The 22,912-nt window shown below is 54.4% G+C and overlaps 4 protein-coding genes, 1 long non-coding RNA gene and 4 other non-coding genes across 17 annotated transcripts; 7 read left to right on the plus strand and 2 right to left on the minus strand.

Annotated features, from left to right (window-relative positions):
- Nucleotides 1-9: 9 nt before the first annotated feature.
- RPL23A (ribosomal protein L23a) lies at nt 10-3,079 on the plus strand. The gene is made up of 5 exons (XM_077165349.1): nt 10-131; nt 826-1,009; nt 2,029-2,205; nt 2,756-2,825; nt 3,020-3,079. The coding sequence occupies exons 1-5, from the start codon at nt 107-109 to the stop codon at nt 3,032-3,034; spliced, it is 471 nt and encodes a 156-aa protein (XP_077021464.1). The 5' UTR covers nt 10-106; the 3' UTR covers nt 3,035-3,079.
- On the plus strand, nt 668-736 carry LOC143689263 (small nucleolar RNA SNORD42). Its single transcript, XR_013178711.1, has one exon. It is a non-coding gene; the product is annotated as a small nucleolar RNA SNORD42 (small nucleolar RNA).
- Nucleotides 1,878-1,947, plus strand: LOC143689273 (small nucleolar RNA Z17). Its single transcript, XR_013178718.1, has one exon. It is a non-coding gene; the product is annotated as a small nucleolar RNA Z17 (small nucleolar RNA).
- Nucleotides 2,614-2,678, plus strand: LOC143689264 (small nucleolar RNA SNORD42). The gene has a single exon (XR_013178712.1). It is a non-coding gene; the product is annotated as a small nucleolar RNA SNORD42 (small nucleolar RNA).
- Nucleotides 2,621-5,344, minus strand: TLCD1 (TLC domain containing 1). The gene is made up of 4 exons (XM_077165345.1): nt 5,002-5,344; nt 4,584-4,666; nt 4,410-4,492; nt 2,621-4,010 (listed from the first exon to the last, which is right to left on the minus strand). The coding sequence occupies exons 1-4, from the start codon at nt 5,193-5,195 to the stop codon at nt 3,627-3,629; spliced, it is 744 nt and encodes a 247-aa protein (XP_077021460.1). The 5' UTR covers nt 5,196-5,344; the 3' UTR covers nt 2,621-3,626.
- On the plus strand, nt 2,866-2,932 carry LOC143689274 (small nucleolar RNA Z17). Its single transcript, XR_013178719.1, has one exon. It is a non-coding gene; the product is annotated as a small nucleolar RNA Z17 (small nucleolar RNA).
- A 242-nt stretch (nt 5,345-5,586) lies between the features above and the next one.
- LOC143687920 (uncharacterized) lies at nt 5,587-17,879 on the minus strand. The gene is made up of 3 exons (XR_013177733.1): nt 16,788-17,879; nt 11,466-11,670; nt 5,587-11,192 (listed from the first exon to the last, which is right to left on the minus strand). It is a non-coding gene; the product is annotated as an uncharacterized LOC143687920 (long non-coding RNA).
- NEK8 (NIMA related kinase 8) lies at nt 5,703-15,614 on the plus strand. Of its 9 annotated transcripts, XM_077165315.1 has the most exons (17): nt 6,261-6,369; nt 6,802-6,974; nt 7,140-7,286; nt 9,438-9,643; nt 9,890-10,122; nt 10,391-10,522; nt 10,965-11,173; nt 11,337-11,416; nt 11,498-11,679; nt 11,801-11,939; nt 12,312-12,388; nt 12,644-12,761; nt 13,404-13,554; nt 13,775-13,938; nt 14,018-14,176; nt 14,360-14,518; nt 14,864-15,614. In XM_077165315.1, exons 4-17 carry the CDS (start codon nt 9,508-9,510, stop codon nt 14,890-14,892), a joined length of 1,968 nt encoding a protein of 655 aa, XP_077021430.1. In that variant the 5' UTR covers nt 6,261-6,369; nt 6,802-6,974; nt 7,140-7,286; nt 9,438-9,507; the 3' UTR covers nt 14,893-15,614. The 9 variants fall into 9 exon arrangements, with proteins under 9 accessions (XP_077021431.1, XP_077021424.1, XP_077021423.1 ...); XM_077165309.1 differs by lacking the exon at nt 6,802-6,974 and having other exon boundaries at nt 5,707-6,369; nt 14,867-15,614; XM_077165308.1 differs by lacking the exon at nt 6,802-6,974 and having other exon boundaries at nt 5,708-6,369.
- Nucleotides 16,279-22,386, plus strand: TRAF4 (TNF receptor associated factor 4). The gene is made up of 7 exons (XM_077165323.1): nt 16,279-16,497; nt 19,526-19,577; nt 20,102-20,206; nt 20,277-20,438; nt 20,528-20,689; nt 20,777-20,932; nt 21,213-22,386. Exons 1-7 carry the CDS (start codon nt 16,355-16,357, stop codon nt 21,843-21,845), a joined length of 1,413 nt encoding a protein of 470 aa, XP_077021438.1. The 5' UTR covers nt 16,279-16,354; the 3' UTR covers nt 21,846-22,386.
- Nucleotides 22,387-22,912: the final 526 nt, after the last annotated feature.

Genomic DNA, 22,912 nt, shown 5'->3' on the forward strand with positions numbered 1-22,912 from the left:
GCCACAGATTACCCAATCCGCTGTAAGAATAAAGCATCGCGAGTCTTCGGTGAGACTTGGCTGTATAAGCCCGTGGGAACCAGTTTCGGAAACCCTTTTCACGAAGATGGCGCCGAAAGCGAAGAAGGAAGGTGTGTGCTGGGGTTGTGGGTGGTGGTGGTCACAACAGGTTTATCTGACCCCCGGCAGAACGAGCGAACTAGGAGGGTGGCTGCGGGGCTTTAAGCCCTCAGAGGTCTGCTCCGCAGCAATTGCTTGCTTTGGGGCAGTGCCACAGTGTATATGGGCCGCGCGGCCCCAGCCACATGGACTGCGCTCTAGCGAAGAGGATTGGGGGAAGTAGGCCAAGCCGGCATCACTCGCCGGGGAGAGCCAGATATTCGGATTCATTCTCTGGGGAATTCCGTGTCTTCGGACCTATAGGAAATCATTGCCCCCAGCATTACTCATTTTTCTGTTTTCCTTTACTGTTAAATGGGGCTGTGTAACACCCGCCCCCCCCCCCCCCCCCCGCTCCACCGCAGAGTGGCTGTGCGGTGGTGTATATGAAATTCGTAGCATATTCCCTAGTCTGGCAAGGAAATGTGCTTCGATCAGCGCTGGTTCGTTTTTTTCTTCGTCGTACCCTTAGAGTTATTCCAAGTTTGCCTTTTCTGCCTTCAGTATCGTGCGAATGATGGAAAAAAAATTGAATCTCCTGAGACTTATGATGTCTTCAAAGGAACCACTGATGCGCGTGTGCCCAGGGGCATCCACCATAGGTCTTGAGGCTAGAAGTAATGGATTTTTGAATCCTGCATCTCGTTTTGTTTCCTTCTCTCCCAGCCCCTGCCCCTCCCAAAACCGAAGCCAAAGCAAAGGCTTTGAAAGCCAAGAAGGCAGTACTGAAAGGTGTTCACAGCCACAAAAAAAAGAAGATCCGCACTTCACCAACATTCCGCCGGCCCAAGACGCTGCGTCTGAGAAGACAACCCAAATATCCTCGGAAGAGCGCCCCCAGGAGAAACAAGTCAGTACTGCCCCTGTATAATATTGGTAGAAATTCTGTTTAAATCAACTCAGAGTCGCTCAGATTTTCTGTTCGCGTTAGTTACTGCTCATATGTAGTCAGGGCTTGAAAATCCGCTTTCTTGGGAATATCGAGTAGGACTTAGAAGTTTTCTATCTTGGTCTGGTGTTCAGTACAACAATACACAGAAAGCTTTTCATACGCTTCTCCCAAAATTTCACGGTGTGCTTAAGGAAAGGTTGGGACACTTCGGTGTTTTGGTGTTAAGTTACTGCTAATAACTGGCTTTGGGGATCAGAAATTAATTAGCCATGGTGGGGGTCACCAATGGGTTTCTTGCCACTCCCACTGCTTAAGGAAAGACAGCAGAATGGATTGTGTTGATGAAAGACTTTTTTTCCTCCTATTCGACCTAGAATTTAGAATGATAAATTGAGACCTGACTCTTAACTGCATAGTAGTGTCTGGGTGGGCAGAGCCTGGCTTGTCTGAATTTCAGGGGAAATGCTGTGTTTTAGGTTTACACAAGCCACCAAGTTTAAACTGAGCTGCAAATTAAAGTTGCTGTTAAAAATTGGTGGCCTTCGAGCATAGAGCCAGCGTTCAGCAACCAAATGGGGCAGAAAAAGTTGGTCTGGCTTCACAGAGGAGCACTAGCATTCTGTATAATCCTGGCCTGGGTTTCAAGATTCCATTGTCTAGCTTTGTGCTCTTGGGGAAGTTGCATAACCTCTTAAGTCCTTCCTGTGAAACTCTACTTTGACCTTTAGGTATGTTGAGGTCAAATAAGATAGTGAATATGAAAGTGTTTGGGACTCAAGATGATTCCTTAATTAAAGGATGAGAGCTCCAGGTCCCTAGGTTTTAGAGTGCAGATGATGACACCTGTTAGCGACCAAAGTCTGACAGAAATGATTGCTATCATTGTCTGATGCACTTGTGCTTTCCTGGCCTTTTGTTCCAAAACAGGGGCCCCTACTGGGCCCTGGCCAGTTGACCCCATCTTATCTCTTCCATAGGCTTGACCACTATGCCATCATCAAGTTCCCTCTGACCACTGAATCAGCCATGAAGAAGATTGAAGACAACAACACTCTTGTGTTCATTGTGGACGTCAAGGCCAACAAGCATCAGATCAAACAGGCTGTGAAGAAGCTTTATGATATTGACGTGGCCAAGGTCAACACTCTGATCAGGTGAGCGGAGCCTCATGGAGTGGGGAGGAGGTTGGGACCACAGCCAAGAGCCTAAATGACATGAAATTCCTTGATGCTGCTCTTGGAGTTATAAGTAGGGTGGATGGTTTGCAGACCTGATGAAATGAGCAGCTGTTGCTGTGATTGTACTCCTTTGTAAGGGGCATCAGTTGTCCTCTCCTTAGGAATTGATTTGTGAGGTTTTGGTGCTTGTTTTTTGTGTGTGTGAGTTTTGTTGTTGTGGTTGTTGTTCAGTTGTTTGTTTTGTCCCTACATCTGTTGGCATAGAGTAAGACAGTTTGTCAGATTACCCGAGTTTGAGTGCTAAAAGGTCCTGGATCCTTTGACCTTTCCCATAAAAAGGAATTGGGTTCATTTGTGGCTTAGTGGATTGTCTAGCCACAGTCTGTGCAAATGATGGAAAAATCACTATTTGGAAAAAAATGACATGAACAAAGGAACCACTGATGCACCAGAAGGATTCAGGGAGGGAGAGGAGGTTTGGGTGGGACAGTGAGGGCAGCAAAAACAGACTCCTTTTCCACCCCAGGCCTGATGGAGAGAAGAAGGCATATGTTCGGCTGGCTCCTGACTATGATGCTTTGGATGTTGCCAACAAAGTAAGCTTTGTGTTTTATAGATGCCTTAACCTCCACCCCAGGTATAAATGATGCATCTGTTAGCGACCAAAGCCTGACTTTAAATGATTAGTTTTAACTGACTGTCCTTGACACAACCCCTACCGTCATTTTGCTTTCTAACCATGACATTCCAACTTAATTTTCCAGTAACAAAGCTCCCTTTTCTTTTTCAGATTGGAATCATCTAACCTGAGTCCGGCTGGCAAATTCTAAATATATGTTTTTTGACCATATATGTGCTTCCTGTCTTTCTCAGTTTCTTGTTGGGTTGGGGAAAACCATAGCGTGGTACACATCTTAGATATAGGGCTTGGGGAAGACTCTGGTCTACTACCCTCTTAGAATACTGTTTCACCCCACCACACTCACTGTAACAAACCTGCCAGGAGTCACTTAGGTACCAGGGACGAGGGTTAGTCACGTGGCTTTAGCTACATCAATCATAGGGATAAGAACCCCTTGTGTGCATTAAACCAGTAGCTAGTTTGGGGTGGGGTGGGGATAATTTCAGCCTTCATTAGCATCCATTTCAGGGCAGTATGTGTTGGCTGGCTTTTGGGTAGCACCCGTCTTCACACACCCATCCAACCGGTTTGTCTGCTTCCCTCACCCCTTGCCCAAGAAAGGACAAGGACTTCAGAGGGAGTGCTTTCATTAGTTTTCTCAATAGTGTGGGTGCAGACTTTCCAAGTGGAGAGGCTGACCTAGAGAATGCCCCAGGTTTGGAGCAAGTCCAGTTTGTAAGATTGTTCTCCTTAGCTGTCCTGGGCCCTGTGGCTCTCATTCAGTCAAAAATTTGTCTTTATGTTGCTGGCTGGGGACACTCTTGGGGCAGAAGTCAGAGCGGAGGAGGCGGGAAAAGTAGATAAGAATCATCATGTCCAACATGAGTAGGATGCCCAGCAGAAAGGAGCCCAGGGTCCGCTGGCCCATGTAACGCAGGAAGAAATGGGTGAGGTAGGCCTGAGGAGCCAGGCGGAAGAGAAAGTACATGACCAAGTTGACATACTTGTTGATCTGGTAGAGGAGGAGGTGCTGGGCATTATTGATCTTCATCATCATGCGGAAGGTGAGGAAGATGTTGCTGACCTCCACCAGTAGTGTTAGGACACCTCCACCAACAAAGCGTCTCCAAAAAATTCCTGAGAAGAAGGCACCCATGGCCTACAGGACAAGGGAGGGAACAGGTTAAAGAGCCCAGGTGCCAAAACTTGCCTGGAAATTGGAATTAACCAAACATCAAATTGGGGGCTGGAAAATTCCTCCTTGATTATGTTTCATCCTGGAATAAAGTTTACTGTGGGTAAGGTGCTTATTTTCATTCATGATAGAATCTCCACTCCTGTCCTGGCTTGGGAGTTAATTAGGTGAGGCCATGGATTGCTGGCCTAAAACGCGGAATATGGGCACAAGAGCAGTGCCAGCCCTCAGTATTATAGCATGAGGGACAGAGGACAAGGGTGGGACTCGGCTCAAAAGATGATGGCCTACTCCCCAGGTTCAGAAAGGCTGTGACTCTTAAGTTGGCTATACCAGGTATATACCAGAGGCCCTGCTTCTCACCATGACGTGATGGACAAGGTATTCCCAAGAAGCTCGTGCCTGACGACTCACCACGATGTCTATTGTGTCGTGGATGAAATAGCCTAAGCAGAAGGATGGGGAAGGCATCATGAAAGGAGCCCGAGGAGAATTCTCCCTGTCCTCCCACCAAATTCTTTCCTGTGTAAGACTTACCTGCGGAGAAGCAAACGAGCAGATAGCCGGAAAGCGACCATGCCGTCTCAATCTCCACCAGCATCTCCGGAGTTTGCCATACACTGGAAAGGAGTAGGGAGGCTCCCATTTCAGTACTCAATTTCCTCTTTACCCTTGCCAGTCATTGGGGGAATAGCGACCAGTCTCTCGCTCCATTGACTGCCTGGGGAGCGAGGAGCCCCTAGGTGGAATCCTGGGTGCTTCGGGTTTCCCAGGTGAGATCCCCCTTCCCAAGGGCTGCGGTCTCTGCTGGTTGGATACAATTCCAAGCGGGGAATCAGGTGAGACGGCAGGGCCTCCGCCCACCAGTGAGTTATGGAGAGGTAATGCGGGAGCCAGTCCCAGCGCCCCGCACGAGTTTCCCGAGCCACCTTCACTCCCATAGTCGGTCACTCACCACAGCAGCGCCCAAACCCCTGACATAATGGAGTGGGCAAAAGAGACGAGCAGGTTGTGCCAGCGCCAGGTGCGCAGGGGGTCGGCGCGCACGTGCGCGGGTAGGGGCAGGCGACAGAGCGCGCGTCGGAGTGCCCGGAAGGTCAGCGTGGCGCCCAGGACCAGCAGCAGGGCGGGGTGCAGCAGTGGGGGCATGCTGGCCCTCCCGGCCCTCTGCCCTCTGCCCTCTAGGCGCCCTCCTCAAGCTTTTCTGGGAACGGGGCTCCCTCTCAGGCCGGTTCGCCCCGAACGCTTCTCCCGCCGCTGCCGGCCTTCCCGCCGGCCAACAGCCTCGCTCAGTTTCGCAAACCCCTCTAGGCCTCTTGGCTCCTCCCGGCCCCTCCCCGCGCAGCCATTTGCCCCCGCCCCCAGCCGCCCGAGCCCCCGCCTAGCCCTGGCCGCCTGCCTCCGCCCCTCCGGCGTCCCTGTAGAGCTAAGAACAAGAGACTATTTCCCCGGGGCCTCCTAGGCCGCGCCTGGCCCCTAGCGAACTTCGGGCAAGGAGGGGCTGTCCTGGAGGCGCTGGCGCCTCCCGACTGCCGATGGAGTCCCCTCCCGCCCTCGCTTGCTTGCTCTCATTAACCCGCGTCCCCACTTTCCCCGGAGCCACCGGCTTCCCCGCCCTGGGCGGAGACTCTGAAAATCTCCCCGCCCTCAACTCCTTCCTGGGCCGAGCTGGGCCGGGGTCCGTCACACACCCACATCTCCCTGGTCTGTAGGGAGGAATCGGAGCCTCGCCTCGGACAATGATCTCCCCCCAACCCCGTTCCTCTACTGGACCACTAACTTCTGTTCAGGTTAGAGAGGGACATGTTTACCTGACTCTACCGCTCGCTGCTTCGAGGAGGTGCTTACGAACTAACCCATCATCACCCTTCCAGCCCGCCCTTGGGCTCCTGGGGCCCGGTGGCTGTCCCAGCCTCCCTTAGGCAGTCCCAGCCCTCTTCTCCCGGCCCCCTGGAGACAGGACGGGGAAGACGGTCAATTTGCTCTGGCTGCTGGGGTGACCCTTCGCTCTTCAGGCCAGTGGCTTGGGGCAGTTGCGGTTTACGGCCACTAGGTGTCAGCCTGTCCTCACCGTGGCGCCGGATCCCCGCCCTCCTCGCGCGAGTTGCTTTTTGGGGGAGGAGCCGCTGACAGCCAGGGGTGAGGCAAAGAGAACGGAAGGAAGGAGAAAGGTGCTGTGAAAGGGAGGGTGAAGCCAGAAGCTTGAAGCGCCAGAGACCCAAGGGCCAAGCCGTTTGATGTTTGCTCTACTCCCCGTGGTTCCAAGGTTACACATTAACCCCTCTGGGGCTCCTGGGTCAACCAAGGCCTGCTCTGTTTCTAGGTGAGAGCACGAATGTTTCGGGTGACGGCTTTCCTTCATTGCGCTGCCCTTTGCTAACAGGACAGTTTTATCCACCAGCCAAGCAGTCGGGGGCCCTCATAGGTCCTTCCAGTAGTCATTCCACTTGGGCGGGTTCGGGTATCCATTTGAGGGGCTGGAGCAGAAGGTAAACACCCCTTTCCTCAACATTACTCATCCAATCAGAAGTAGGGAATCTACCCCCTAGCTAATCAACAGCCTCCTTCCCCTGGTTCCTGAGCTTTTGTGGCGCTCTCGCAGAGCGGGAGACGCCAGAGAGACTTAGATCTCAACGGACTGTCGGTCAAGACCCTAAACGGTCATACTAACCAGCCCCCTACCCTACCTCTGACCAGAAGCCTCGAACCCATCAGTCCAAACGGGGGTCTTTCTTCCTCTCCCCGACGCGTTCAGATAGGCGTCCTCCTCCCTCCCATCTTCCACGGGAACGTTTTCTCTAGCTGAGCGCCCAGGGTAGATCACCCTTGCTGCAGCGTGACGTGTATGGAAGGGGAAGTTAAAGGGTGCTGACGAGCGCGGTGCTCACTAATCCGGACGGACCAGAGACGGTATCACGTCCTTTCCAGGTGAATCAACCTGCACAACTTGGGGTTTCCCCGGTCCCTCCCTTGGAAAACACGAAACCAACTCAGCTCCCTGCTCCACAGACAGAACGCTGACGCTCTCGTTCAGTTTCGATTCAGTTTGTCATTTCCGTGCCGATGAGAATCTGTTCTCTCCTTCTCAAACAGCATCACTCTTGGACACAGAGAGGTCGATCCTTGCTTCCTACCCCTGCACACCTCCCCAGTCGGAGGGGCAGCTTTGGGGGCGAGGCACCCCTCCTGTCTAATCCGGCTTTGCAAGGGCCGGATCCTGCCACGTGTAACAACTAGCAGGTACCGTGCTGGTCACTGAGAGGGGGTGCGCCAAACAGCGGCATATCGTCTCATTTCCTGAGTCCTGCGAGGGGCGGGGCCATGGGGAAAAAACGGTCGCCGGCTTCGGTGTCGGGAGTTTATTGGAAACCCGCACACCAGGACTGCGGAGCTGAACCAAAAGCTGAGCTCGGTTTGCTCCGCGCTACAAACCCCGAGCAGTGCGGGGGCGGGGCTTACAGAGGGCGGGCTTGCGCATGCGCCGTGTCTGGAGGGAGGGGGTTCCGGAAGTGCGACTCTGAGAAATAAGATGGAGAAGTACGAACGCATCCGAGTGGTGGGGAGAGGTGCCTTCGGGTGAGCCAGGGTTCGGGGTGAGGAAAGTGCTCCGGGAGGAAGCAAGTGAGTCCCAGCTTTGGCTGCGAAGCCGCGACTCTTGAGCTCCCGCTCTGGGAAACCCCGCCTAGGCTTCCGGTCGGGGTTCTGGCGGGGAGACTCCTCCGCCCCCAAGGAGGCCACGCCCCCCACAAACAGGCCCCCACCCCCTCAGAGTTCTTTGTTTACTGACTCATTCATTCAGCAAATAGAAAGCGCCAACTCAATATTTGTCAACTGCTGGGCGCTCGGTACATGGTTGTGACCAAAAGAGGCCTGGTATATTCCCTCTCGCAGCCTACAGGCTATAGGAAAACTATATAATAAACAAGACAAATTATTAAAGCAGTTATGAAGTTACAGCATTTATGACAGATATTATCAGGCTGGGAGGATAGAGGACAACACCGAGAATACTTATTTAGGTGGCCAAGGAAGATTGTTTTGAGGGGTAAGATTTAAGCCAAGGTTTGAGGAATGAAGATAGTGGTCTGATAGTGAAGGTCTTTTCAGGGGAAGGAAACAGTATATGGGAAGGTCCTGTGGGAAAGAATTCAGAGTATGCAAAGATCTGAGTAAAAGACCAGGGTAGTTGGACTGAAGTGTATGTGATGAAGAATGGTATAAAATATGGCTGTCCTGGTGGACTGGGACCAGAATTCTGGCATTGTAGGCTGAGGTAAAGGCACTGAATTTATTTGCAGTGAAAGCAGGAAGAGGTTTAAAGCAGAGGAATGGTCTGATCTGAGTTTCAAAAATGTCACTCTGGTTGCTGTGTGGAAATGAGATTTGAGGGTAACAGAGTAAGAGAGACCATTTTGGAGGCAAGAACAATAATTTAGACAAGATATGATGATGATTTGGCCAAGGATTGTAGTAGAGGGTATGGAGAGAACGGATGGACTCACAATATTTTGGAGGTAGAAATCCAAAATTTGGAGGATTTGCTAACAGGTTGGTGTGAGATAGAGGAAAGATTCTGGGCTGATTATGACTTTGTTAAATGGTGGTGCCATTTACTGAGATGGAAGAAATGTTTTGGGAGGACTGGAATCAAGAATTTTATTTTTTGAATTTGCTAAACTTCAGGATGCCTACGAGTCCATTCAGAGGGAGAGGACAAGCAAGTAGTTTGATATGTGAGTTTCCATCTCAGAGAGGTCTAGGCTGGAGATAGAAATTTAATACTTAGATAATGAGCTATAGTCCATTTATTCAGCAAATATTTATTGAGCTCCTACTATGTACTAAATATTGAGCTTTGCACTGGGGATGTAGTGATGAACAAGAACCAAGTAGTCCCTTTTCTTACACTGACCTACAAAATAATATGAATGGTTTACACTCATTGAGCTTTTTCCATGTGCCGTGCACTGCGTTAAGTGCCTCACATCCATTTTCTCACTTAATACTCTCAACAACAACAATTCTGTAATTATCCCTATTTTCAAAATGATAATGTCACATGACTTATCCAAGGCCAGATTACTAGTAAGAGAAGGAGCCAGAATTTGAACCTGGGCAATTGACTCCAGAGTCAAGATTAACTTTACCTCAGTGTGCCTGTGGTGAAACTGAGTTTTAGATCTAAGTTAAATGACTTCTCCAGGGTCTTAAGAGACTTTTGATCATTTCTCCCAGTTCTCAAACTCAGTGTTGTATATGCACTTGGTCAGCTGACCTCTTAATTTGGGTACTCATTCTCCTCTCCTAAGGAACATCCATTCATCAGGTCTTCCCTGCCTGATCTGTGGCGGGAGGCTCACTGGTGCCTGCTATAATATTCTGGGTCCCTAGGATTGTGCACCTGTGCCTGCGAAAGGCTGACCAGAAGCTGGTCATCATCAAGCAGATCCCAGTGGAGCAGATGACCAAAGAAGAGCGGCAGGCAGCCCAGAACGAGTGCCAAGTCCTCAAGCTGCTCAACCACCCCAATGTCATTGAGTACTATGAAAACTTCCTGGAAGATAAAGCCCTCATGATCGCCATGGAATATGCACCAGGTGGGTCAGCCTCCTTGCATTGACCTGGTTCCAAGGGCTCCTTCCCTTCTGGGACAGGCAGACAAAGATCAGCCAGCTTACTTCCTTGGAATGGGCTTGGCTGAAAGTCTAGGGTTCTGGCCCTACTTGTAAAACCCTTGCAAGTTCCATACCCTCTTTGGACTTTGGTGTCCTGTTCCATAAAAGGAAAGGGGTTGTCCCAGGTATGGAAAAGCCCAGATCCTGGCTAGTCCCTTGTGGCTGCAGGTGGCACCCTGGCCGAGTTCATCCAAAAGCGCTGCAATTCCCTGCTGGAGGAGGAGACCATACTGCACTTCTTCGTGCAGATCCTGCTCGCACTGCATCACGTACACACCCACCTCATCCTGCACCGGGACCTCAAGACCCAGAACATCCTTCTGGACAAACACCGCATGGTCGTCAAGATTGGAGACTTTGGTATCTCGAAGATCTTAAGCAGCAAGAGCAAGGCCTACACGGTATGTGGGTATGGAGGGGACCGCAAGGGTGCTGGAAGTCTTCCAGAGGCTAAGGCCCATTTTGCATCTCGGTTTCCTCCTTTCTCTCCCCACTGCAAGACCTTGACTTTTTGTCCCTGAGTGGGAGTCCAGTTGGAGAAAATACTTTGGTCTGCTCTGGGGAGAAATTGCCCCTAACTGTGCCTGTGGGCAAGAGCCTCTGGTCTCTCACCACCCCCACCCCAACCCCCTGCCACCCCAGGGCTGTAACATCAACTTTCTGCTGCAGGTGGTGGGTACTCCATGCTACATCTCCCCTGAACTGTGTGAGGGCAAACCCTACAACCAGAAAAGTGACATTTGGGCCCTGGGCTGTGTCCTCTACGAGCTGGCCAGCCTCAAGAGGGCCTTCGAGGCTGCAGTGAGTATAAGCATTTCCAAGGAGACAGCTCAGAAATCTCCATCTCCCTCTCCCAGAAGGCCCTTTGTTAGCTCAGATCACTTTTGTGTTTATTTCACTTATTATGGCTGAGTCATGTCTTTCCCATTCCAGACTGATGGATTACCTGAGGGCAGGGCTTGGGTCCCCTCATTTGAGAAAGAGCTCCTGAGGGCAGAGTTGAAGCTCCCCCATCAGATTAGGGACCCTTAAAGGATGAGACTTGAGTTTCCCCAACAACGTAGGATTTCTGAGGACATAGCGGTAGCTCCTCTATCAGACGAGGGACTCCACAAGTCAGGGTTTGGCTCCCCCATCATTCTGGGGAGTCTCATCAAACAGAAGGCTCCTGAGGGCAAGGCTGTGCTTGGGGCTGGGAGTTGGCAGATGCTGCACTGAACAGCCCCCCAACTTGTCTTTATAGAACCTACCAGCGCTGGTGCTGAAAATCATGAGTGGCACCTTTGCGCCCATCTCTGACCGGTACAGCCCTGAGCTGCGCCAGCTTGTCCTGAGTCTGCTCAGCCTGGAGCCTGCACAGCGGCCGCCACTCAGCCACATCATGGCTCAGCCCCTCTGCATCCGTGCCCTCCTCAACCTCCACACCGATGTGGGCAGCGTCCGCATGCGGAGGCCTGTTCCTGGAGAGGGCCTGGGGGGACAGTGGGGGTGGGGCTCTAAATGGCAGAGGTAGAGGAGGCTTGGGGCAGAGGGGCAGAGAGGGCCAAATACTCCGCCCCTGCATGTGGGAGTGCCTGGGAGGATCCCTGTCCCGAGGCCCCCATCTGTTCCACAGGATGGAGAAGCCTCTGGCCACTGGGCCACCCCTGGCCCCCGGCAGCACAGGGGGCAGGACCGCCAGCGTCCGGTGTAGGGGTAAGTCAGGTGGGCCCCACGGTCTCCGCGGGTGCCCCGACATTCTCACCAGTTAATAGGCCTGATGCGCTGTCCCCGCAGGCGTTTCCAGGGGTCCCGTGCGGCCGGCCATCCCGCCGCCGCTGTCGTCAGTATACGCGTGGGGCGGCGGGCTCAGCACACCCCTGCGGTTGCCGATGCTCAACACGGAGGTGGTCCAGGTGGCAGCCGGGCGCACACAGAAGGCCGGCGTCACGCGCTCTGGGCGCCTTATCCTGTGGGAGGTGAGCAGAAGCAGTCAGGAGTGGAGAGGTGGGGCGGGCAGGGGTTGAGCCGAGACGCAGGTGGCAGGTGGGGGAGGCGAACTCCGGCGCCGCCCACGCCCTCTCCCGGCCGCCTCCCCAGGCCCCGCCTCTAGGCGCCCTCCTCCCGGGGGCAGTGGAGCAGCAGCAGCCACAGTTTGTCTCACGTTTCCTGGAGGGTCAGTCGGGCGTGACCATCAAGCACGTGGCCTGCGGGGACCTCTTCACGGCCTGCTTGACCGGTGAGCCTGCCAGGGGCCCACTCACTGGGGGTCCTGCCATTGAGAGGCCCCCCCACCCCCAGCAGCTTCCCTCATTGCCTGTTGTTGGCAAACTGCTCACTTAATTGATGCTTCTATTTGTGCAGCAAGTGAACACCAGGGGCTTCACTTATATGATCTCCTTTACCCTTCATTACAGATTTGGCAAATGGGGAAACTAAGGCTCAAGGTCACTTGGGTAGAACCCCCTATCCTTTTCTTCCCCTCCTATTCTATCCTTCCAGCTCTGGTCCCCAACATTTTATTGCTACCCCTAACCCAAGCTTAGACTGGCTTGTCTGGAAAAATAACTTAACTTCTCCCCCTACTCCTTTCTGGCTGCCCCATCCTCAGACCGAGGCATTATCATGACCTTTGGCAGTGGCAGCAATGGCTGCCTGGGACACGGCAGCCTCACTGATATCAGCCAGGTGGGTGTTACATGTACCTTGGAAAAGGGGAAGTAGGGGGATGGCAAGGAGCCCAAATCTGAGGGCTGACAGCCAGGTTGGGGGCAGGGGAATCTCCTGTAGCCTTAGGTCCCTTTCACTCCCAGAATGCACCTGTCCTGGACCACACCAGGGAAAGTACAGAAAGACCAGCTTTTCCCAAGGGCTGTCCACTTGGCTGTGTGTGTGTAGGACCCCTTGCCTACAATCTCCCCTTGCTTCCTACCCCCTCTTTAGCCCACCATTGTGGAGGCCCTGCTGGGCTATGAAATGGTTCAAGTGGCCTGTGGGGCCTCTCATGTGCTGGCCCTGTCCACCGAGCGAGAACTATTTGCCTGGGGCCGTGGAGATTGTGGTAAGCCCTCTATCCTTGCTCCAGCCTCTAGGTTCCATCTCACATCACTCCAGCCTGATTTGCTCCCTCTCCCCCTATGGCTTGTTCTCTCCTCTTTCTGTCCAATTCCATTCCATTCATTCATTTAAAACACCTTTATTGCACACCCACTACATGTACTTCCCCTGTGTTGAATGCTGAGACAAGATGACCAAGACCTGGCTTCCTTCAGGTGCTTACAATGTGATGAAGGAAATTTCATTCACCAAACAATATTTATTGATGTTTTCTCTGGGTCAGGCAGCAGAGATGATATAGATGGGGTTCCTGTCCTCATAGAGAACTCAGTCTAATAGGGACAGGGGTGACATATACCTAGCATGTTAGCAGACAGCATCAGGGCTATGCCCAAGATTCAGAGGTGTGGGAACCCAAGGGGTGGCAATAGAGGAGGAAGAGTCTGGAAGAGACAGAAGTGGCATCTGAGCAGGGCCTTAAAGGAGGAATAGTATTTTGACTGGCAGAGGGGTCAATGAAGGGCATTTCAGGTTGAGGTAATTACCTTCACTCATGCTGTTCTCTCTAGGTAGGCCCTTGTCATCCTGCCATCACTAATACTAACCCTAAATCCCAAATGATACCCCATCTGGTTTTTCCTTATAGGCCGGCTGGGACTAGGCACCAGGGAGTCCCACAGCTGCCCCCAGCAGGTGCCCATGCCCCCGGGACAGGAAGCCCAGCGGGTTGTATGTGGCATTGACTCCTCCATGATCCTCACTGTGCCTGGCCAAGCTCTGGCCTGTGGAAGCAACAGGTGAATAGGTACACGAGGGTGCCCTTATCCTCCTGGGCTGCGAGTGCCCCATCTGTCATTGCCTACTTCTTGACAAGAACTAGAACTGAGGGGGACTGAGGGTGCTAAACCCAGGGTGGGATTTGTGTCCTGGCACACCAGCCCCTGCACAGATGGGTGGGGGCATGCAATCTATAAAAATGGTTCATTAGTTGGACTTGGTTTCTGCCTCTACCCTGAGGTTCAATAAGCTGGGTCTGGATCATCTTTCACTGGGGGAGGAGCCTGCCCCCCACGAGCAAGTAGAGGAGGCCTTGAGCTTCACATTACTAGGCTCTTCACCTCTGGACCAGGAGCCCCTGCTGAGTATAGACCTGGGCACAGCTCATTCAGCTGCTGTGACTGGTGAGTAGGAAGCTGGAGGTGGGCTAACCTGGCCTCCTTGGGACTTGGTTCAGGCACCCTTCTCCCCTCCATCCTACAGCCTTGGGTGACTGCTACACTTTTGGCAGCAATCAGCATGGGCAGTTGGGCACCAGTGCCCGCCGGGGCAGCCGGGCACCCTGTCAGGTCCAAGGTCTCCAGGGCATCAAAGCAGCGATGGTGGCCTGTGGGGATGCCTTCACTGTAGTCATTGGGACAGGTGGGTAGTGGGCACCATGGGGTCAAATTGGGGGTGGTGGTGAGCAGGTTCATGGGCAATGGGGATTATCAGGTTTAGTGGACTCAACAGCCTCATACTGGGGCCAGTCTGGCATCTGGTTGTAAATCTGCTTGCCTTGGTTGTGCCCTGTCCCATTTCCCACCATGGAATTCTCTTCGGTAGATGGTGAAGTGTACTCTTGGGGCAAAGGGGCCCGGGGTCGACTGGGAAGGAGGGATGAGGATGCTGGACTTCCTCGGCCTGTGCAGCTGGATGAAACACACCCCTACACAGTGACTTCTGTGTCCTGTTGCCATGGAAACACTCTGCTGGCTGTTCGCTGTGAGTTATAACTTTCCCCACATAAGGATTAACCCAGCTGGGCCCTGCCAATACCCGCATCAAAGCCCAAATCACCAGAAGTCTCTTCAGTCCCCTTATAAATGAAAGCAGAACCTGTGGGGTAAAATTCTGAGCTTTTTGCCTGGAATGGGCAAGGGTGGGTACTTCAGGGCTTACATGCACTCTTTCTCCTCCCATCTCCAGGCCAATTTAGTTTGTACCTCCATTTCTGGCCTGGTAGCGTCTATAACTCTGGGTGCAGGTTGGGAGTGGAGATGGGTGATGCCTGCTTGGAGGCATTGCTCCTCCGGGAAGGTGCAGGGGAGTCTCTTTTGTACCCTCCAGCAGTCACAGATGAGCCAATCCCCACTTGAGCACATGGATACCCCTTTCAGCCACCTTGATATTGCTCCTCCTCTGAATGTTCCTGAAAAGCACAGATGCCTGAGGAATGACTGTCCCCCCCAGCCTCCTGGATTGTGTCTAAAGTGGGTTCAAGGGTCAGTGGAGCCTCTTCTCTGCTTTTGGCTCTGGATATGTACCCTCATCCACTCTGTTTTCCCAAATTTCTCTTTTCCCTCCCTATTTCCTCTTCCCTTAATTCAGTGTCCCCATGTTTCAGTGACTGGATTTGGAAGCCAGACCAAGCTTTAGAAGCTGGGTGGTCCCCAGAGTTTTAGGAAAAAAGGCTGGAGGTGGTTGTGGCTCCACCAAGGCCCTGCCCCTTCTCCAGACCAGTTAGAATATACACCCGACCCTGGTGCCCACTGGGAAGGCTGCTCTGTGTGACCAACCCAGGCAAGCCAGGGCCTGCCTGGACTGGCCTCTGCATTGCCTGGGGCAATGAGATCCAAAAAAGGCCTGCTGCCCCTGCCACCCCTATCCTGAGGTAGGGATTTGCTCAACCTCTGTGTGTGCCTGCCTTCCTCTGCAGGAGTACTGGAATTCCGATGTGTCTACTGCAGTGGGGAACCCGGCTAAAGGTTGCCCCTCACCCATGCTATTCCCCCGAACTAGGTTCGGGTAAAGGGTATCTGGTCAGACCAGTTTCCCAAAGGTTTGGGAAGCCACACCAATAAAAACATTAGCTGCTTGACTGCAGTGTAGTTTCTACAGGGATGGGGCTGGCGGCCAGACAGCCTGGGGCTGGGCTGGGCCTGACCTCGGTTGCAGGGCCGAGGCTGAGTGAGGAATGTGGGCGCAGCCGGGGGCAGGGGCCGAGGTTCCTCTGGCTCAGCGCCCGGCCGGGCTCTGCTTCCCCGTCCCCCCTTCCCCGCCCCCAACCAGCCGGGCTCCCGGGCCTGGTTGCCAGGCCTCGGCTGCCTGGCACCTGGAAGCTGGAGTCCCGGGCCCCTGGGCGGTGAGTGGCCTCCGCGACCAAGCTGTTGACTCCGAAGAAGTGAAACTTTGTAGCAGCCCGTCTCCCTTCCCGACGCACACTCCCCAGGGGTCCTTTGCACCCCTTGGGTCGGATAGCCAGGTCCCCCAGTTCCGGGGAGAAGCGAAGCCAGGATCCTTCTCCAAGGGGAAGAAAGGAGTCTGTACTTCCAGGAGTGGGCGAGATTGAGTCACTTTCGTGCCCCTGGGCAAGTCTTGTGTAGTATCTGGACCTAGAAGCCCAGAACTCAAGGAACGGGTGGCGTGACGTCCCGGCAGGCACTAGGACCGCGCGGGCGCAGCTCCGCCCCCTCTTCCGGCGGGCGGGCTCGCTTGCCCGGCTCAGGCCGCGGCCGCCAGTCCGCGCCGCTTGGAACCCGGAGTGCGGCGGGAGCGAGGCGCGGGCTGTGGGGCGCCGCGTTCCCGGCCCCACGAGCCCGTGCCCGCCGCCCGCCCGCCATGCCCGGCTTCGACTACAAGTTCCTGGAGAAGCCCAAGCGGAGACTGCTGTGCCCGCTGTGCGGGAAGCCCATGCGCGAGCCCGTGCAGGTTTCTACCTGCGGCCACCGCTTCTGCGACACCTGCCTGCAGGAGTTCCTCAGGTGCCGGTCGGGGCTGGTAGTGGGGGTGGCGGACACCGCATGGGGAAGGGCCGAGTCTGGAGGCGCGCGGGGCCTTTGTCTGCGCCGCGGCCCCTTGAACTCAGGGGCGCCCACCATGGCGTCATGAGGGGCGGCGGTGACGTCAGGCCCCGGAGGAGGACCCTGCGCCCTAATTTGTAAGGTTCCCGGCTCTGCCTGCCCTCACGCCAGGTCTGAAGGACTGTGCTATTCCGCGGGGTGAGACCGGGAAAGATGCCCTTCCTCACCGGCGGCGGTACCTTCCCCCTCACCTTAGCGCGACAGCCGCCTCATCCTTGAACTTTGAGACGTTCAGGAAACAGGCCAGAACTTCACCCCGCGTAGCGCCTTAGGCCTTCGGAATTTTCACCCACCTCACCTCTTCTGATTCTTCGGATATTCTGGGAACGGCAGCTATTGTTCTCCCATTTCACAGAGGATGAAACAAGAGATCGAAAGAAAGGCTGCGACTTGCCCAGAGTCACACAGTTACTTAACGGCTTAACTGGGATTTAAACCCGGGCTGCTTGTGGGCGCACAATAGGGAGGCCTGTGATGCTACAATCCTCCCCTGAAGCAGAAACCCTTTGGCGATCTTTCCCCTCCGCCGGGGGGTCTTAAGTATGGGGTGATCAATAAATCGTTAAAAGGGGGTTGCACCCGAGGTGTTGCTGAACACCACCTGCCTTTTCAGCACTCCGGTCACCCCTTGGCTCTTGGGCATCCTTTGGGTATCTGGGCGCCTTGTGGTGCCTGGAACCTCCTGCCCACGCTAGGAACTACTCAGGCTGCGGTGTGAGGAGACAAGGTCAGGAAACTCCCACTTCAGGGGCGGTCGTGCTCTCAGTGCACAGGGAAAGGCTAGGTCAGCTACTGCAGTCTGTCAGGAGACTGTTTATCGAAGGGACTGAGGGGCCCAGGCTAGGAGAGCACCTCTGAGGCTCCTCCCTTTGTTGTTCCCTCCCTCTCTCCGTCCTCGGCAGCCCCTAGCAGGCGGATATCTCAGCAAGCTCTTTGTTTTCTGTTCCCCTAAGCCTGGGCTGGTCCCTACCCTCACATATGCTCTAGAGCTAGCTGCTGTGCTGCCCCCTCCTCCTTTTCCCTCACCCTCCTCCCTCCTCCCTCCAGTGTACACACATACTCCTTCACAGACACACAGTCCCATTGTCTCCTCTCCAGCCCTCTGGTTTCCAGATGAGGCCAGCTGAGCCACCCCCTCCCCCTAGCTGACCCACCAGTGACTGCCCTGGGGAAGGAGAGGGGAGGGGTCTATCAGGTCCGTTTCCCTTCACCTTCTTTGCCCCTTTCTCTGCTACTTCTGCCCCTCCCCCTCCCGGAAATCCCCGCTTCCTCTCCCACAGCCCCCTCCCCCCATCCTGTTTTCTCCCCTGGGCCTGGACCTCCTCTGAGCAGCCTCGAGCAGTCTCTGCCCCATCCTTCCCCCCTCCTCCAGCTCCTGAGCAATGCTAAGGAGGCACCAGCTGAGGCCTCTTACTGCTTGGCCTTTGGTGGGGAGAGGTGTTTGGGCGATCTCTACCCCTCACCACTCTCTACCCCACAGTCAAGGGTGAATATAAGCCTGGCTGAACCATTGCCCTCTCCTCACTGGGCCCCAAGCTGCAGGCTTAACTTCTGCCTGAAGCTTGGGGATTCAGTCCCCTCCCTGGCTCCAAAACCACAAAGTCAGCACATTCCTGAAGTAGCCAAGAGGACCCCCCCCCCCTTTGGCTTACCCCTCCTTCCCCAATTTTGCCAGGGCTATTACTCAGAATGGCCCATGAAAGCTGGGTGCCCTATGGGCACAGGCACACATCTTCAGTGCCTGGGCACGTGTTGTTCTTGGCCCTTGGGAGCATTGCCAGTGGCGGTAGTGGGCTCAGGGGGGAGGAGATGAGTGCCAGAATTCCTTTGGGCACTGGGGCAGGGGCTGCCCAGGTCCTGTAAGGTGTCATTATGGACAGGGCTGCCATGTGGCCTGTGTTTCTGCCTTGATTCCTGCCTGCCTCCCAACTCTCTGACTCAGACCTGCTAGGAATGCCATGCCCGAGGGCCCTCAGTCCTGCCCGGTGAGCCCTTGACCTGCCTGGGCCATGCCAGGCATGTGTGACTGGCGCTGGTTAGGGTCAGCCAGGGCATACTGGAGTAAGGAGTCATGCCAACAGGCTCCTTGGGTACTAACAGACTGGTGGGGATTGGTGGAGAAGAAGGGCAGTTGGTAGGGTGGGCAGGGGCTACGAGCTTCAGATGCCCTACTGGGCAGAGTCCCAGCCGTGCCTGCCCGGAAAGGTTTTTTTGGCCCAGCCTCGTCTGTGTGTTATATGATGGAGAAACCAACTGAGGTGTGGAATCAGACATATCTAGGCACTGCTTCTCCTGTGAGCCTCAGTTCTTTCACCTCTAAAATGGGGGCATACAGACTCTTTTCAGAGGCAGGTGGTGAGGGCTGGGTGGAAGTATAAGGATAGTACCTCCAAGCATGCCTTTTCCTCCCCTTTGCCTTAGGAGACACACCCTCCTAGGACGAGGGGTAGAGTGGTCCCAAGCTGACTTTTTCCTAGTTCTTGGCTGGGCACTTTCATGGGGGCTGCGCAGCCCTGGCACTGAATCTCAGCCCCTCCCTGTTCTTCCTCCTCTCAGCTTTCAGCCCAGCCAATGAGAACTAACCTGGGAGGGAGGGGGTAGCTAGGCAGCCTGTTCCTTTCCTAGTCCAGCTGCCCTCCTGAGGGGAGGTGTGCCAGCTGCCACCTGTTGGCTAAATGCTGCCCAAAGCAGCTGTCTCCGTCTCCACTCAGGAGCCCCTCCCCAGGACAGGGAACTGGGGTCTTCTGGAGTCCTGGGGAAGTGGTTACCCTCAAGCTTGTTTGCCCTTTTGTCTCAGGTGGGGCTGGTTGGGAACCAGTCTGTTGAGGCAGGGAGGCTGCCCTGGCTGAGGGGGTGGGGCCCATGGCCCAAGGCTCTTCCTTCCCTTAGTGTGGAGCCTTGACCCCTCCCCTCCCCTCCCTTTTCACAGTGAAGGAGTCTTCAAATGCCCTGAGGACCAACTTCCTCTGGACTATGCCAAGGTGAGTCCACAGTGCCAGCAGGGGCCCAGGTGCAAGTTTCTGCTTTTGGTGGAGGCTGGCCCAGAGCCATTGTCAACCCAGTGCCACGGGATCGTGTATTCTCACTAAAGTGGCCTGTTTGCTCCCACCAGGCTTATTTGCAAATGGAGGCTAGTGTATGTCCTGGAGGGAAGGCACAATGCCCAGCCTATTGGGGTACACAGAGCTGCTCTGTGCCTATAAGTGCTCCCCTCCCCCATGGGTAGCAAACCAGATCTGTGGCTGAGAGCCAGGACCCCTCTACTGCTATTAAGGAGGCTCATTGACTGCTGCTCCAAAGGGAGTGTGTGCAGGCATGCTGGGGATCCAGTGGTTGAACAGGTACCACGTTCTGTGTTCTTCATTCTTGGACTCAAAGGGACAAATAGCCCAGGAGAGGCTATTACTGGCACTGAGATAGAGTCACTGTAATTGGGGAGGGGAGTTGGGGTGCTGGGAACTACCGCAAGCTTCTGACTCTGATGGGTCGTTTGTTCCTGCCCCAGATCTACCCAGACCCAGAGCTGGAGGTACAAGTATTAGGCCTGCCTATCCGCTGCATCCACAGTGAAGAGGGTTGCCGCTGGAGTGGGCCGCTTCGTCACCTACAGGTGAGTCTCTGGTGTGGGGGACGGGACTCCCCCTATCTTGGTGAGTACTAACTGCAGCCCTTCCCATCAGGGCCACCTAAATACCTGCAGCTTCAATGTAGTCCCCTGCCCCAACCGCTGCCCCACCAAGCTGAGCCGCCGTGATCTGCCTGCACACTTGCAGCACGACTGCCCCAAGCGTCGCCTCAAATGCGAGTTTTGTGGCTGTGACTTCAGTGGGGAGACCTATGAGGTGGGTGGGGCTTGGCCAATGGTGGAAGGAGGGTGGGGCACCTGGTGGTCTTGGAATCAAATAACCCAGTCCCTCTGGCAATTCCACAGAGCCATGAGGGTGTGTGTCCCCAAGAGAGTGTGTACTGTGAGAACAAGTGCGGTGCCCGCATGATGCGGCGGCTGCTGGCCCAGCATGCTGCCTCTGAGTGTCCCAAGCGCACCCAGCCTTGCACCTACTGCACCAAGGAGTTCGTCTTTGACACCATCCAGGTGAAGCCCTTCCCAGAGTGTGGGCTACATGGCAGGTAGCAAGGAGTCAGGCTACTGATGGCTGTTTCTTTGCCTTTGTTGTCACAGAGCCACCAGTACCAGTGCCCAAGGCTGCCTGTGCCCTGCCCCAACCAGTGTGGCGTGGGCACTGTGGCTCGGGAGGACCTGCCAGGTCATCTGAAAGACAGCTGTAGCACTGCCCTGGTGCTTTGTCCATTCAAAGATTCTGGCTGCAAGCACAGGGTGAGATGCTCCTTCTCCTTTCTATCAGCCTCTTCCCTTGTCCTTGGAGTCTCAGACTGATGCAGCTTAGGCCCTTAGTGGCCCTTGCTATGTTGCTCTGAAGCCTTTAGTCCTTTCTCCTTCCAGCCAGCACCAGTCCCTTCCTTGAGTCCTCCATCATCCTCATTGAAAACTGGGTGCCTGCCACCCTGTACCCAGTCCTCCCTTCTCCTCAAACCTATCCTCATTGATAACTCCTCTTCCTTCCCCCCTCCCCCCGGGCCTGGGGCTTGGCCAACAGTGCCCTAAGCTGGCAATGGCACGGCACGTGGAGGAGAGTGTGAAGCCACATCTGGCCATGATGTGTGCCTTAGTGAGCCGGCAACGGCAAGAGCTGCAGGAGCTGAGGCGGGAGCTGGAAGAACTATCGGTGGGCAGTGATGGCGTGCTCATCTGGAAGATTGGCAGCTATGGGCGTCGACTACAGGAAGCCAAGGCTAAGCCCAACCTTGAGTGCTTCAGCCCAGCCTTCTACACGCATAAGTATGGCTACAAGCTGCAGGTGTCTGCATTCCTCAATGGCAATGGCAGTGGTGAAGGCACACATCTCTCACTTTATATTCGTGTACTGCCTGGTGCTTTTGACAATCTCCTTGAGTGGCCCTTTGCTCGCCGTGTCACTTTCTCCCTGCTGGATCAGAGCGACCCTGGGCTGGCTAAGCCACAGCATGTCACTGAGACCTTCCACCCAGACCCAAATTGGAAGAACTTCCAGAAGCCAGGCACTTGGCGGGGTTCCTTGGATGAGAGTTCCCTGGGCTTCGGTTACCCCAAATTCATCTCCCACCAGGACATCCGCAAGCGAAACTATGTGCGGGATGATGCAGTCTTCATCCGTGCCTCTGTTGAACTGCCCAGGAAGATTCTCAGCTGAGTACAGGCAGGGCTTAAGGGGACAAGGGAACGGGACATGACCTCAGTCAGGCACTGGCTGAACCTGGAGAGGGGGCAGGATCCCCTTTCAGCTGCTGCTGCCGCCTAGGTTCTGTTACCGTATTCCCCTTTGTTGTCCCCCTCCCCCTTTTCCCTACCACCTTCCGGTGCCTCCAATTGGTGCTTCAGCCCTAGCCCTGTGGGGAACAGATCTCAGGGTCATCAAGGGCTGGAAATAAGTGATCCTAGGGCCTGTCTCCTCTTGGCCAGGGCAGACATGCCTCGGTGCTGGCCACATTCTCCCTGGGACTGAGTGCCTGCTGGTGCTGTATCCCAAGAGCCATAAGTGGGGGGTGGGAAAAGTTGCATAAGGGTAGGGGTATGTAAAGAATCTGTTTAGAGTCTGATTTCTCTTCCTCTTTCTCCAGCTGTGTTCCCTCTGGTTATTTATTTCCTTAGTACCAAGGGGACACAGCAGGGGAGCCCTGATTTTTAATAAATCTTGAATTGTATTTATTAATGTGGTTCCTGTCTGACTCATCTGCATTGGTTAAGGGCCCTGGAAAGCTGGGCCCAGATGTGAAGGCAAAAGAATAAGTCACAGATGGTATGCTGCCACTCTGGCCCCAGCAGCCCTGCTGGTTGGTAAAGGGAGAAACTGTTTTATGTGGAAGACAGGTCACCTGCTGCTGCTGCCCTCTGGTGGTGAGATGGGGGAGGTGCAAGGTGTGGAGCTTTTATTAGGCAGGGCCTCTCCCACTGAAGTCTAGTATAGTACCTCTTGCCCCAGGCAGATCTTCCTTTGGTCTAATTTTACCAGCATTTATTGAGTACTTTCATTGGCAGACCCTGCTAAGCACTTGTATGATTTCATTTACTGCAAGAAGTAACATGGCATTTATCATAATAAAATGACCTACTTAAGCAGGCTGCTGTGAAGAAGACATGAGGCACTGCATGTTCCTAGTACAAAGTAAGTACTTACAAAACATCAGTCTAACTCCTAAAGCCTGGCATGCACTCAGGGACTAAACTGAGTCAAGGGTTTTTGGTTTTCATATACATGAT

The sequence above is a fragment of the Tamandua tetradactyla genome, chromosome 6 (assembly GCF_023851605.1).
Source record: "Tamandua tetradactyla isolate mTamTet1 chromosome 6, mTamTet1.pri, whole genome shotgun sequence".
In the NCBI taxonomy this organism is placed as follows: domain Eukaryota; kingdom Metazoa; phylum Chordata; class Mammalia; order Pilosa; family Myrmecophagidae; genus Tamandua; species Tamandua tetradactyla.